The sequence below is a fragment of the Carica papaya genome, chromosome 5, assembly GCF_054855325.1.
Source record: "Carica papaya isolate Zhongbai chromosome 5, ASM5485532v1, whole genome shotgun sequence".
NCBI classification, from domain to species: Eukaryota; Viridiplantae; Streptophyta; class Magnoliopsida; order Brassicales; family Caricaceae; genus Carica; species Carica papaya.
Window position 1 is genome coordinate 44282243 of NC_142313.1, and position 14339 is coordinate 44296581.

The 14339-nt window shown below is 34.3% G+C and overlaps 2 protein-coding genes across 4 annotated transcripts; one reads left to right on the plus strand and one right to left on the minus strand.

Moving 5' to 3' along the window:
- Positions 1-2: 2 nt before the first annotated feature.
- Positions 3-5505, minus strand: LOC110816926 (transcription factor GAMYB-like). Of its 2 annotated transcripts, XM_022045295.2 has the most exons (4): positions 4679-5505; positions 3665-4037; positions 626-1625; positions 3-541 (listed from the first exon to the last, which is right to left on the minus strand). In XM_022045295.2, exons 2-4 carry the CDS (start codon positions 3989-3991, stop codon positions 342-344), a joined length of 1527 nt encoding a protein of 508 aa, XP_021900987.1. In that variant the 5' UTR covers positions 3992-4037; positions 4679-5505; the 3' UTR covers positions 3-341. The 2 variants fall into 2 exon arrangements, with proteins under 2 accessions (XP_021900987.1, XP_088075318.1); XM_088219192.1 differs by having other exon boundaries at positions 3665-5505.
- A 1985-nt stretch (positions 5506-7490) lies between these two features.
- LOC110816908 (RINT-1 / TIP-1 family) lies at positions 7491-14002 on the plus strand. Of its 2 annotated transcripts, XM_088219190.1 has the most exons (4): positions 7491-8413; positions 8527-8625; positions 11672-11790; positions 11878-14002. In XM_088219190.1, the coding sequence occupies exons 1-4, from the start codon at positions 8128-8130 to the stop codon at positions 13819-13821; spliced, it is 2448 nt and encodes an 815-aa protein (XP_088075316.1). In that variant the 5' UTR covers positions 7491-8127; the 3' UTR covers positions 13822-14002. The 2 variants fall into 2 exon arrangements, with proteins under 2 accessions (XP_088075316.1, XP_088075317.1); XM_088219191.1 differs by lacking the exon at positions 7491-8413 and having other exon boundaries at positions 8533-8621.
- The last annotated feature ends 337 nt before the right edge of the window (positions 14003-14339 follow it).

A 14339-nucleotide genomic window follows, 5' to 3' on the forward strand; every position in this document is an offset into this window, starting at 1 on the left:
CAAAAAGTTAAACTATTTACTTCACTATTTATTTTTCCTCTTGTGCTAAATAAAGGTCCTCATAAATAGAAAGCACGAAGGCTGAAGAGGTCAACCCAAAAGTTCATAATTGGAAAACATTCAGTTGCATTGACAGAGACCAACATCATTCTGTAGACAAAAAGTTTCATCCAGTTCACAAAAACCAACCTGCAATCTCGAAAACCAAGTAACCGAACAAGTTCCGAAACACTAGTTTAACCAAACTTATCTCTCCATGTTTGTAGAATTCACCATTAACAGAATTCTTCTCAAGCAACCATTAACAGAGGCCAAGATTTCACGTTCATACTACCCGTATGCTAGCCGTTGCCGCCGAAATCCTCACCAAGAAGTACACCTATAGCATCCCTCGGAATCGACTTATTTTTTAGATCTGCCATGCTATAAGCGAGCCAATTCAAGTTATCGGAATTTCCTATATTTTCAACAGTTTGGACTGTAGGTGAATACGAAGCCAGAGGCTTGACAGCATACGCTATCATTGGCTTAATATCATACCCTGCGTTGAAAGCATTGGTTAACTTCAGTAAAACAAATTCAGTTCTGTAGATTTCGATTTCATTGCATTACAAATGACCATTACCTGGCTTAGTCTCAGCAGACTGGTGTTCATCTGATAGGGTTCCATTGACAGGAGTACACTCACTGAGAACTGATATTGTAGAATGACCTAAAGGAGAGTTTGGGTCACCATGTGCTTCCTGTCCCATCATGCAGAGATTCAAAGGTGAACCATCCATACTATCACCAAACATGTAAGGAGTATTCGAGGCCTGCTTATGTTGATAGTTCTTTGACCTTGTCCGAGCCTCTGATTCATAGAGAACTGCCTCCAACAGACCATTATTCTGAGGTGATGGACAATCTGACCGAGTCTGATCTTTTGGAGGGGACTGGATTAAAGTATCAATAGATTCGAGTGAAGGCAGTGGGGACGCAGGTGTTCCCCAACTATCTTGTTGAGTACCTGAATATTGGAGTGAAGGGAGCTCCAACTTCATAGCCCCGTATATGGGCTCTGAAGAAGAAGAATTGCCATTTAAAAGGGCATGGCTGCCAGGAACACTTAGTAAGACCAACTGATCACAAGAGCTGCTATCAGAATGGTAGGAATAAGACAACCCAAAGGGATCATTGATCTTCTCATGATCATAATTCATGTACTGATTAAAAGGAAGAACACCACCATCAGTGTCGTTATCCATAACAAACTCTGATTCTCGAGGCCGTTTGCTGGGAGTAATAGTTGGGAACATCATGTTGTACCTACCGGATGAACTAACACCTTGTTTTTGCATGTTGCTCCCAGGAATATCAAGAAATGTTGGTGAATAAGATAAAAATCCTCGATTAAGTTCTAAGTTTTTGAATTCCACGTCAGGGATCTCAAAATTGTCAGTATGCAGGACATCAAGAGAACATGTATCACCATTTGGCAATATATCCATGTTTTGACTTTCTCGTGCCCCATTCAGCACTTGCATGCACACATCTTCAGGGTAAATTGGTAAGCCAGCACGTTGCAGCCTCTTCATTCTTGTATTCCAGTAGTTTTTTATCTCATTATCTGTACGCCCAGGCAGCTAACGGAAGAAAATAAAGTACACCATGAAAAGACAACAGTAATTAAAACACCGTATCAAGGGAATTTGGAGTTCATGCCAATAAATTTTGAAATGCTTGCATAAATGAGATAACCAAAGCAAAAAAATCACTTGTAAAGTAAAATCCCTAGAATAGAAGATATCTATGGGGAATTGCTAATAAGTCCAAAATGGTTGCCCTGAGCCGAGAGAGAGCTTAACTACACATGGTTTATAGTAGCACAGCATAGTTTCTGGTTGTCCATCTGTTGCAGAAGAAAATGAAGTCCTAGGAAACAGCATTCTTTGGTAATTAATATCTGTCATATGGACACCTAATGCGCAGGAAATACACTCCAGGCAATCAATATCAAGAAAAGCTTTGTGACAATTGCTAAAGAATTATTTATGCATAAAAACAAAAAAAAGACTTTTTCTTACATTACAAAATTATCATTTTATGTTCTTTAAATAGCTTGACCTGATAACATAGGTACTTTCAGTAGTAAAGTATGCAAGGCAGCTAAATTAGTCAGTTCAAAAGAAAATAAGAACAGTAACATACAACTCTGACAGAAACAACAACAACAACATGCCATGTTGTGCTTTCACTATCTGCTTAACATGAAATCTTTTTCAATATTTATCTTACAGGCGTGGAACAAGGCTACTTCAGTTATATCAAGAACATGCTCCACTTCAGTTTTTATAATGCAGCCCAATTGCAGAGTGTTAACTCCTCTAAATATGACGGAGAACGGTAGGATCAGTAGAGAAAAGTAGTTCATAATGTCAAGAGCATTTAGCCTTAAAAAGCACAAAAAGGATACTTTCTTCCTTTATTCAGGATAAGATGAGGAGAGTTGGAACCATAGGATTTTTTACAGACATATCAACTTTAATTACTGTTGTTTGCAAAAATCCACCGTGCCTTGGTTAAACTAAGGTAAAATAAATTATTGACAATTAAATTCCATAAAACTAAATCTTAAAAGATAAAATCATTATATCAACTGAATGGTTGAAATTTGATTTCAAAAATCCACTGGCAAGGAAGGATGACACTGTAATGCTTTCAAGTTATCATAATAGGACTGATTAGACCAACTGAAGATGTACAGTGCATATATATAGATATATATATATATAAAACACTTTCCACAACCCTGCTATAGCTTCAACACAATGATGAACATCTCAGCATCTCAGTATCATGGTCTCTTTCAAAAGTTAGAGATCCATACAGATATTAGGTTGAACTACAAATGTTAAAAAAGTCAGTTCTTATATTAACAAAATACCACCCTGAATAGGTGGCATAAACAACAGGGCATTATTCGGGCAAGTTTTCCAGGCGCCATCTAGGAAAAGACTGAATTGCATGGGAGCATATTAATAATTTGCCTAAATAAGAAAAGGAAAATAGAAACAACAGATTCAGCAGCATGAACAATAATTACCATTGGGATCCTACCTATTTCTTTTCCTGGGCTTTGACTCCTTACTCCGATAACTGGCTATCAGAAATATACCTGATCAACAGGTATCGCGTATAGAAAAAACGCAAAACATGCATACATATAGGAAGCCTCAAGAGTAATCACTGAAATTATTTTAAACCGTCTTCTCTTTGGCTGTTCAGAAGCTGGAATTTCTAACAATATTTTGGAGAAATGAAATAAGACAACAATAAAGAAGGTAATAAAAAACAAAGACTGCGATAAAAGGTGGCTATGTAGCATTCACGTGTTTGTTTGTAAGTTTTTCGTCGTTGTCAAGAAGTGGTTGTAAACATAAACGTAACGTTTGAGTATTCCCATCTTTCCCACGTGTGCTTCTTATGAAACATCATGGAATAAATTCTATATCCATTGCATGTGACTGTCGTTTTCTCTATATAATTTCGCATACAAGTTTTTTATTTCAATAAAAAAATTTCCCTACAAGTTTTGTACAGAATAAGAAGAAAAAGAAACGAAAGCATGTAATTTCACATTTCTAAAAGCATAAGAGAATTCCAGGAAAAAATATAAACAAACCTCTGCAGCCATTCGAGCCCACTTGTTACCCAACTTAGCATGGAGTTCAATGATATGCTGTTCTTCCTCTGGAGTAAATGCTCCCTTTTTCAAATCTGGTCTTAGGTGATTTGCCCATCGTAGGCGACAACTTTTCCCACACCGAGAAAGTCCTGAGTGCTTCTGTACAGCATTCCAGTTCCCCTCACCATGTTTATTGACATAGTCAACCAAAATTGCATCTTCAGCTGAAGTCCAAGGGCCTTTCTTCAAATGGACACCCCCTTCTGAATTTTCTCTAGTGCTGGCCTCTTGAACAGATAGTGATTCACGATGACCCTTAGGCATCTTACCTCACTCTCATTAAACATGCTAGTTATCACCTTGATTTTGCCTGAAAAGGATATGATATCAAATTAACAAACGATGATAGAAGAAACACCGATAAAAACAAGTTGCTTGAAACAGTTGGAACTACAATAAAAATAGGGTTTAGAAACACGCTATGTGAAAGATGATAATGACTACAATCAGGTACAAAACAACTATATTCCAAGAGGCAAAAAAAAAAAGAGTTATCTTCACATGTATCTTTTATACGAATGCAATGTCAATGTGTCCCTCAATTTATGATGTGGTGTAAGTTTCACATGAGCACTTGATAGAACTCTTTTATTTTCTTATGTCATAAAATTTCAAAGAAACATTATAAGCAAAAAACCTATTGATTCTCCTACGTTAATCTATCAGGTGCAAGCAAACAAATTCAATTTTCTTTTATAATTTTCCTTTGATGAATAATATGGACTTTAAGACAAATTTCATTCCTACCATATTAGGTTTCTACTACCAAAAACTTCCGAAGCCCATAATAAAATCTAGCATACATCATTACACACGCATGGATATAATATACACATACATATATACATGCATATATACACATACAACTGGGTGGAACTGCTATTACTTGCCAACAACTTAATACAATAAATATTTACAAGCTCAGCTAAAGTTTGAGAACTGCTTTTCTACCTGAATGAGATGAGCTCCACTGACATCCGTGAAACTCAAACAAGTGTTGACCAGGTTAACCACACAGACCTAAAATCTCATTGCATTGAAAGCTTGAAATTCCAGAGATGACCCCCTTAAACCCCAATCCCACAAAATACAAAACAAATCTTTGAGGAATTGAGGTCGAACAAGCCTCAATAAACCTCTAATTGGAATCAAAACCACTACTACGTTCAATTTTCCACGCTTGCCAAAACTTAACGACAAATATAAGAAAAATCAGTAACGCACAGCACACAACTGATGCAAGAAACCACAACTCGACACTGAAAACATGCATTTACGACGAAGTGCAAAGTTGTCCTCAATCCAAAACAAGTTGTACTCGTGGACTATCATAGCTACATAATCAAGTTCACAGTGAAACACAAGACAACGTATATCCAGATCCAGCGAACCTTCATTTTTAGTAAAATAGGAAAACAAAACCGAAGAAAATGATGTATACGCAGACAAAACAGGATGAAAAACCCTGATCTTAACCGTGATCAGTGAAAATGGAAGCAGGATATCCAATCATAGGGAGGAATGAAATAGGGTTTTGAGAGAAGGAGTTTCAGATGAGAAGAGGGAGAGCTAAGAGAGTAGAGATTGGGATTTTGAACAAATTCTTGAAATTGAAACGATAAACCTAAAGTGATAAGAGGAAGAAGATGGCAGCAGCAGAGCAAATCTAGGAGAGACAGAAGAGGAGAGAGGACCAGCTCTGCACTGCTTCCTTTTTACTTTTTTTTAGCTCTCTCTCTCTCCCCCCTCTCTCTCTCTTTCTTCCCCTCCACTCTGCTCTAAAATCGCAGTTTTGATATTTCAAAAAATATAAAAAAATAAATAAATAAAAATTGATTTATATTATATTTATATATAACACATAATTTAGGCTTTATTTATTTAAAAAATAATTTTTTTTATTTTTTATTTAAAAAATTAACAAAATAAGTATTTTTTTTCCTATAAATTTTTAAAATAAATATTTATAAGATTTTTAGTGGATAAAAATAAATTCAATATTTGAGTCAATGGAGGATAACTATACTTTCTTGTAAATTATATTTACTTTTTATCTTAAATATTATTCAAAAAATACTAAATCTTTTGATTTTAAAAATAAATATTTATATTTTATTTAGATTTAAAACAGTATAAGAAATAATTAAAATAAAAATAATTAATTAAGGAAATGAACAACTTGCATTTTTTAAAAAAATATAAATTATTATATATAATTTTAAACTCGAATTACATTTATTTTTTTTAAAAAATATTTTATTAATTAAAATTGCACAAACTAAAATTCTCTAAAAAAAAAAAGAGTAATAGGATTAAAGAGACTGCTTTCAAAAAAATTATCTCATTAATTATTAAAATCTCCGTAAATAAGGTAATTATTATTTTAGTTATATTATAATTTACAATAATTTATAAAATTATAAATATTATCAAAACAAATTAGAAAGATAAAAAATATTCATTAAGGCTTTTATTTAAAAAATCACGTGATTATAAACTCACAAAATCTTTCATAAAATTGTTATAACCAAATCTCAAAGTTCACGTCATTATGCTCAAATAATCTACCATAATACACCACAAGTTTGTCTCATTTCTATCGATCCAAACTTAAAAGATTTTGGTACCATATATCAATAACAAAATATATGAGGAGGATATAGGGTAAAATAATTTACATTTTTCGACCACGTTGTTTGTTATTTGAATGATATCTTTTCCGATTTTTAATATAAAATGCAGAGAACAGTCAAATTTATGCATTTATTTGCTATATGCTAAAACAATAATATAATGACGCATTTTTTATTTAGGATATCGAACCGAACCTAAATGCTAATTTTAACTCAAACGAGTGCCTTGTGGCTAATGTACGGGACAATGGAACTTAAGCCATTTAGCCAAAGCCCAACTATTATGGCCATCATTTCTTCATATTCCTGGTTCGAGTTTGGAAAAAATATATTTTTTTATTAAATCTTGCCAAATATTTTTGGATGATGCTAATATTTTAGCATGATAACTTGGTTTGTTATAACTAATATTTATTTATCGAGTTTAGGTTATAAATTCGTTTTTTTTTTTATCTTTTGTAATTTGTTCTATTTAATTTGTATCTCATAAGTGTTTAAATCTCTGGTATTATATAATAATAATAATAATAGTGAGCGATTTAAAAGTTTTTTTCTTCCTCTATAGTCTTTAGGTTTTAAGGAATGCCCGGGAGAATTTGCAAGATGTGACTGATTGTACTTGTTTTACCAGTCAAATATTTTATTTTATTTTATGTCAGAAAATAATTTATTTATTTTATAAATTGAATTTAAATAAATAAATTACGAATTATAAACATCTCGTGTTGTAAATTGAGTACTTCAGTCAAAAAAAAAATATATATGATTTAGTGAACTTGAAAGTACGACGACAACTTTAAATCAATTTATAATATTATAAATTAACTCAATTTTTTTATTTAAATATTTACTTAAAAAAATATATTCTCGTAATATTTTTATTGTACTTTTATTTATTAGACTTACAAAAAAATTTATATTCTATTTTTAATAAAATATTTTGTCTGTTGTTATTTTTTATTATGTTAACTAAGACAATTAATAAATAATACATACTTAATTGTTATTTAACATTTACTAAGAAATTAAACTATAATTAATATATTTATTATATGAAAATTAAATTATCATTTAAAATCTTATAGTTTTCTATCCAAATCCCTACTCTTAATCAAATTTAATTTGATTTACTTTAAAATTAAGTGGAGATTAGAGAAGTTTATAGAGTTGCAGGTCTGTAATGAAATATACCGTAACAGAAAGAGAAGTTTGAAAATGCTGAAATCCTGAACCAAGAAAAGACGATGCTTCGCGATCGACAGGAGATGTAAATGCTTGCAAATTATGGCCTCTAATGGCGGCTGATCACGAGCTCTTGCGCGGCTAATCAGCTACTGTTCTCGAGCGCTGCTTCTTGATCCATAAGAATTCAACTTTCCCGCCATCATTCTGGATTAATCATCATTAGTAATTATTTCGGAGTGGTAAGCTTCAAGGTTACGACGGGAAAAATGGCCATGAAATCGGGGTTCACGTGCAGTTGGCTTTGTATTGCTCACTTCTCCATCCGTTAATTACCTCTTACAAGTTGCTATGGTTTATCGCATGATTTAAATTTGAATGGTGATGAACTGCTGATGGAGTGGTTTTTTTTTTTTTTTGCTTTCCTTTCTTCAAATCATGTTCGACGGGCATTTCTGTAATTTATCCGGTAGCTGTTTCTATTACCAATTATAAAATTGCAGATGAATTTGTTTTTGGTAACAATTTACCTGCTGGTTGAATCCGAAGTGAAAAAACCACAAAGCTGTTACACATTACCAGTTGATGGAAGCTCGGAGGTTCGAGGTCTTGCCCAGACGCCAGGAGCTGTCTGTACACCAGTTAGGGTTTCTTGACGAACACTTCAGGAGCCGCGAAGATCTGCAAAGTGCTCCAGATTGGATCACACAAACGAGCAAGCAGTGGTGCGATTCGGAGGATAATCTCCTACAACTGCAGCGGGATCTCACCCAACGTGCTGTTTCATGGATTTCTCGCTCCTTTGTTATTAAATCTTCGCTGCAGAATCTCCACTCCAAGTTAGAGAACATCAGCCTTTCCACTTGCGAATGTTAGTGAAGTTCTGTTTTCATTTCTTTTGCCTGCTATCTATTTATCGTGATGTTGCTATTTCTTCCGTGATCTTTTAGCCTTACTGGTTCATTTTTATTCTTGGGTTTATAGACGGGGTTGGTCCAGAGAAGGTTCAGAAAATTTTAAGTAAGGATATGCCTCGACTTGCCGAGGAGTTGCGTCGAATTGAGAATATCCGCAAATATGTAGGTCAGTTGACAAATTTGAAAAATCTGTGTGTGTTTCCATTATTAGCTCGTTTGGCTCTACTCAAATAGTTTGTCTCTCTGCTCATACCTTCTTGGATTTTTTTGTGGCATGCCAATGTAAAATTCCAAAAATAATTTTCATCTATATGCGCTTGCGCACTCGAACTTCCAAGTGCAACTACAAAGAATATGGGTAGGATAAACGCTGTCAAGAATGTTCATCAAAGAAATAGAATATTGTTTCTCTTTCATTCTGGATAAGAAGGAAAGAAATTCCAAAACAATATACTAACAATACAAGTAAAGATAAGTACAAATGTCTCTACTCAAAAGTACAAAATGTCTATAAGAGAGACAATATAAACGGGGGAAAGAGTAGCAAAGGGCAGATCCCTCCTCCAATGATTCTCCCACAAGAGAAATGGGAGCCATCACCCTCCTTATGAAGGGGAAAAAGAACCATGTACATGAGAAATGAATTTCCTCGGATTTCTTTGAAGTATGTATAATTAGCATTAGTTCCCATGTCCAAGCATTCTGGAATAATCCTAATTTTAATCTTCACCACCCTATTCGACAATGAAAAGGTTTCAATTTTCAAAGGAAATGGGCGTAACCTTTAGCTGATACTTGACAGGAGATGGACACAGACGGTAGAGAGGTTCCCCACAAGAGCAGCAATGTTCTTGGACACAAGATTCTCAATACCCAAGTTGTGTCCTTTTTGCACTTGCAACCTACATCCCATTTAACAAAGTGATCTCACAAACTATGTCATAGGAGCCATGTAGAATTAAACCCTTAAATGAATCTCCTATAGGGGGCAGCTATGCTATGGAAAGTATTTATCTTTGTAATAATCTCAAGTTGCAGCCACTTAATTGCTCTAATCTTTATTGCGTCACTTCGATACCCTCTTCCAAGAAGCGGAAATCTAAGCTGAGCACTTGAGGCCAAAAAGGGAAACAGCTCTCAGGATTAGCATAAACCTTAGCCTCCCTGGAAGACCTAGATATTGCATGAATAGTTGAGTGATACCCTACTGTTATCCATACTGCCTTTCAGTAGAAGTATACAAATATTCTCTCGTCTTGACACCCTTGTTTTAGTTGTGACAACGTTAAGGTTGTGTTTGTATTTGGTTTTTGTCTTTGTAATTGTGGATCACCAATCTTTGCTATTATGATCGGAGCTTTTTGCCCTATCTTTTCTAAATTTTATTTTGCTATGCTACCTCGAGTTGGCATTGAACAAGTGATGGAGAAGAAGTTTTAAGGCTAGAGCTTTTGTGTAATTGTTAGTGTCTATCATTCTCTTTTTAGTATCATTTTAGTAGTCTTAGGATTTTAATTATGTTTTAAACTCTTTTAAATTTCCTACTATGATTTCTATCATAGTTATTTGTTGTCTGATGCAAGAACCTCACATTTAGGAATTACTGATATAGGACAAAGTATGATTGATTTTCTTATTTAGAGATTTGGAGATAAAAACCTAGACATCATATCTCGAGGTTCTTATATATCACACCTAAAAAGTTTAAAGTATCATAGTTAAAAATTTGATTGGATTACACTTCCAGAGATCGAGAAACTCAAATAGAACTTTTATTAAATAACTGAAGTATCATAAGACTTTTCCACCATAGGACAAAGTAGTACCTTTGAGTTAAGGGGAAATGCTAGAAAGACAAGACTAGATAAGAGTAACCCTACCACCATGGGATAAAATAGGATCTTTCCAAACACTTGAGATGTTTAAAGATCTTATGCACTCCTAGATCTCAAAAAGAAGCAATTCTAGGATTATCCCCTAGGAGGACATTGAAATAAGTGATAGGCCACTCAGTATATTGTAAAGGGATAATAAACTCTTATATCTGATATGTATTATAATTTTTGTAGATCACTAATCTCATATTTTTTATATTATTAGGGTTCTTCAACTTAATATTTTATATAAGTAGATTTGTACATCCTAATGTCTTGTAACATTATAAATAGCTCATTCACGGTTAAATAAAATCACATTTGAATATTAGTTCCTATCTGAACAAAGTGTCCCTCACCGACTTAGCCAAACCACTAACCATCTACTCCTCAGTATTGATACCATAAGTCCACTCCTCCTAAGGTTAATATTTAGGCCCTAAACATTTTCATAGAAAAACAAATGTTTAAGACATTACTGAACTTCTTCCAGACTAGAAAGGAAAATAATCGTAGTGTTAGCAAACTGTAGGTGCAAATCGAAGTAAGGCCCTCAATCACACTTCTCTTCATTCCTCAAGGAAGCATATTGCTTAGAGGATATGGCTCAGTACACAAAAGAAAAAAATTAAATTAAAAATATAAAGAGAAAATCAATAAGTTGCAATCATATGGTATAATCATTAAATAAGAGTTATCTAACATGAATTGATTAATGCTTTATTATGAAAAATTCCCTATTTGGTGGGCATATAACTTATTCAAAGATTTTTTTTTTTTAATCTTTATGTTCATTCTAATTCATTCTTTCAGTACCACATAGCATATGCTTTTTGTGCGGAAAAGAGAGTGAATGCCCTGGTCATCGACTTATTTCTTGCAGTGAATCTAGACGACTTTGGGGTTTTGTTCTTCAGTTTGATGAATCTTAGCTGGATGGTTAGTAGGTTACTGAAAAATAAGTTGTGGGCTTGAAGTGTTTCCCTGTTGCCAAGTTGTGGGCTTGAAGAGTTTTGAAAATTCCTTCCCTCATGGATATATCCCGGATCATTGCCTTAGGACCTTTTTTTTTTAACTTTAAGGGTTGCCCAATTTGTGATAAGGCAGATTTACTTGACCTCAACGACCTTTTGTCGTCTGGCATTATTTGGTAAACCTTTGTACATGGCACTCAATTGATGCCTTTATTTTAATGAATTTCCTTTGTTTCCTCTAAAAAGAAGTTTATGCTCATTCTTTTTAGAAACTTGCTCAGGTCTCTTCTTTATGAGTGTTTTTGCTGATCATTTTTCTTGTTCTACAAGGCCAAACAGTAAGCTAACCTTTTTAGATCTTTAGATACTGCTCTGAAGTTGGAAGCTCTGGTTGGCGATGTAGAAGATGCAGTTTTTTGTGATATGAATCACCGTCTAGGGAGTATGTTCTCTACAAAGCTTTTAAATCCATCAAGTTCAACTGTAATGACTTCTCACCTTTTCCTTTTTATTTTAAATTTAATTTAGAAGGAAGGCGCAAACTTTTGACAATTCATTTTCGGGTTACAGGATTTTGGAGTAAAGCATGAAAGGTTACATCATGCTATAGAAGTCATGAAAGATATTGAAGAAATAGTATCGGATGTTAAATTTCAGCGACAGTGGCATCGTCTTTTGGAGTCAGTTGATACAAGGGTAGATAAAATTTTATCTGTTCTTCGGCCACACATTCTTGCAGAACATCGTGCCCTTCTTGCTTCTCTAGGCTGGCCGCCCAAACTTTTATCAAATACGGAAAATGGAGGAATCTCTGGCATTCCAAACCCCTTAGTCTTAATGCAAGGAGATAAAAGGAAGTCTTATTGTCAAAGTTTTCTGGTTCTCTGTGCTTTGCAGCACTTGCAGACTAAAAGAGAAGTACGGCGTCTTCATATTTCAAAACAAAATGACCAAAGACTTTGGCCTATAGATGAACTGGCATCCCCCATTTCGACACGAATGGAATATCACTTCCTAAAATGGGTAGAGCAGCCTGAGTATATTTTTGCTCTCTCATACAAAATTACAAGGGATTTTATTGTTGGGGTGGATGATGTTCTGCAGCCGCTGATTGACAGAGCGAGATTAGTGAACTATAGTGCTAAAGAAGCATGGGTTTCTGCAATGGTAAAAATGGTCTCTGAATTTCTAGAAAAACGAGTTTTTCATGCACTCATTGAAAGACACAAGGAGAAACTTATGAAACCTGAAGTTATCTCCTCATGGCTTCATCTTGTAGACCTTATAATTGCTTTTGATAAACAGATGCAATCACTTGTAAGTTCAGAAACTAGCCTCTTTGGGGTGGACTCCGAAAGTTTTGATGGACTCTGCAAAATATCAATTTTGACAATATTATGTGATAGTTCAGACTGGCTCAAGATTTGGGCAAAGATAGAGCTAAAGGATGCTGGAAAGAAACTAAAAGCTGACATCAAAGATGAGAAAGCATGGTTGATTGATAACAGATGTCGGATGGACACACACACAGCCAGGGAATCCGAACAATTTTTATTATCTTCCAGAGAGGAGCATAAAGCTCCATTAATAGCAGAATCAGCACTTAAAATAACCTGGAAATTGATTGAGCGAGGCCTAACTTTAACAGCTATTTCCCCAAGAATCCAATTTATAAGATCAACTGCAGGCAGATTCCTTTGGTACTTCTTTGATTTTCTGATGTTTCGGTACAATAGAAGTAAATTGTGTCCTGATGATCCTGATGATAGTGCCTTAATCACCGTATGTGGTTTGATTAATGCTGCTAGATATGTTGAAAACAAACTGCGAGAGTGGAGTGAAGATGTGAAATTGTTGGAGATGAGAATTGCTGAAATTAACTCTAACTTTGATAAGAAAGACAAAAGTATCGATAACGTTTGCTTTTTTGGGGAAGAGGTGAAAGCTTTGGCTGATGTTGAAACCAATTTGCTTGTGGATATCATTGCCTTCCTTCTTCGCTGGTTTGAAACTCAATCTTGTGGGTATTTTGAGGATGAGGAAGATTTTGCCTCAAGTGGAGGTTCAGCAGCCATGGATTTAGCTGTTTCTATGCATCTTGTGGAAGCACTGGATACTTTGAGATGTCATCTTCATCTTTTAAAGGCGGGTCTCAATTCAAATGACTTCTTGGATTTATGGCGAAATGTTGCTGACGGGCTTGACCATTTTATTTCTCACTGTATATTTACTAGTGAGGTTCATTTTTCTGACAACTGGATCAATCAGTTCGAAACTGATGCACAAGCTCTCTTCCTTGTCTTCGGATCCTTCTGTGCTCGGCCAGAAGCATTTTTCCCTCGTATCAGGGAGATTCTTAAACTGCTAAAAATGAGTAAGGAAGAGGTAAGGCTTTTGCAAGTAGTTTTATCAAGTGATAAAAATAGAAATACAGTGTCTCATTCTGTTGGAATATCTCATTTATCTTTCAACCAAGTTGAGAAAATTTTGAGGTACAGGAAGTTTGGGTCTTGATCAATATATACTTTTCGAGGGTTAATAGTTTCTTTTTCTTTCTTTTTTTTTTGTAAATTTTTTCTGACTTCTTTTGGAGGAAGTTTCTTGGATGGAATATTTCTAATTGTGCAGAGAGAAGTTCTTGTAATCATGTTAAAATGAAAAAGAAAGGTGAGAATCCATACCAACATATTTGGAAGGGCTTTTTTCTCTTTTTTAGAGTTTCAGAAGCTCAATAAAAAACATAATTACTCTTATTAAATTTATATAACAGAAGCTTAGTAAAATGATTAGCAAGTGTACATGAGAGAATTTTGTAAAAATGTTTATATAACGGTGAATAATTTGATCAAAGTAACTTTCTTCTTACGGTGACCAGGTCATGTAACCCAGCTGGTCATATTGAACTTAACAAAAACTCCATAGACAAGCTTCTTGCTTATGGGTTTTTACAAACAAGAACAAAATTAAGAAGACAATAGTAAAGCACTTATCTTTCTTCACATAGGACTTGAAAGCTATTATAAATAGCTTAT

What these genes read in the sequence shown, in the direction of transcription:
- LOC110816908 (XM_088219190.1), top strand. Translation starts at nt 8,128, where the DNA reads ATGGAAGCTCGGAGGTTCGAGGTCTTGCCCAGACGCCAGGAGCTGTCT. An exon ending in CAGCCTTTCCACTTGCGAAT is followed by an intron (nt 8,414 to 8,526) that starts GTTAGTGAAGTT and finishes TTGGGTTTATAG; the next exon opens with ACGGGGTTGGTCCAGAGAAG. An exon ending in GAATATCCGCAAATATGTAG is followed by an intron (nt 8,626 to 11,671) that starts GTCAGTTGACAA and finishes TTAGATCTTTAG; the next exon opens with ATACTGCTCTGAAGTTGGAA.
- LOC110816926 (XM_022045295.2), bottom strand. Translation starts at nt 3,991, where the DNA reads ATGCCTAAGGGTCATCGTGAATCACTATCTGTTCAAGAGGCCAGCACT. An exon ending in GGGCTCGAATGGCTGCAGAG is followed by an intron (nt 1,626 to 3,664) that starts GTTTGTTTATAT and finishes TTCTTCCGTTAG; the next exon opens with CTGCCTGGGCGTACAGATAA. An exon ending in GTCTGCTGAGACTAAGCCAG is followed by an intron (nt 542 to 625) that starts GTAATGGTCATT and finishes CTTTCAACGCAG; the next exon opens with GGTATGATATTAAGCCAATG.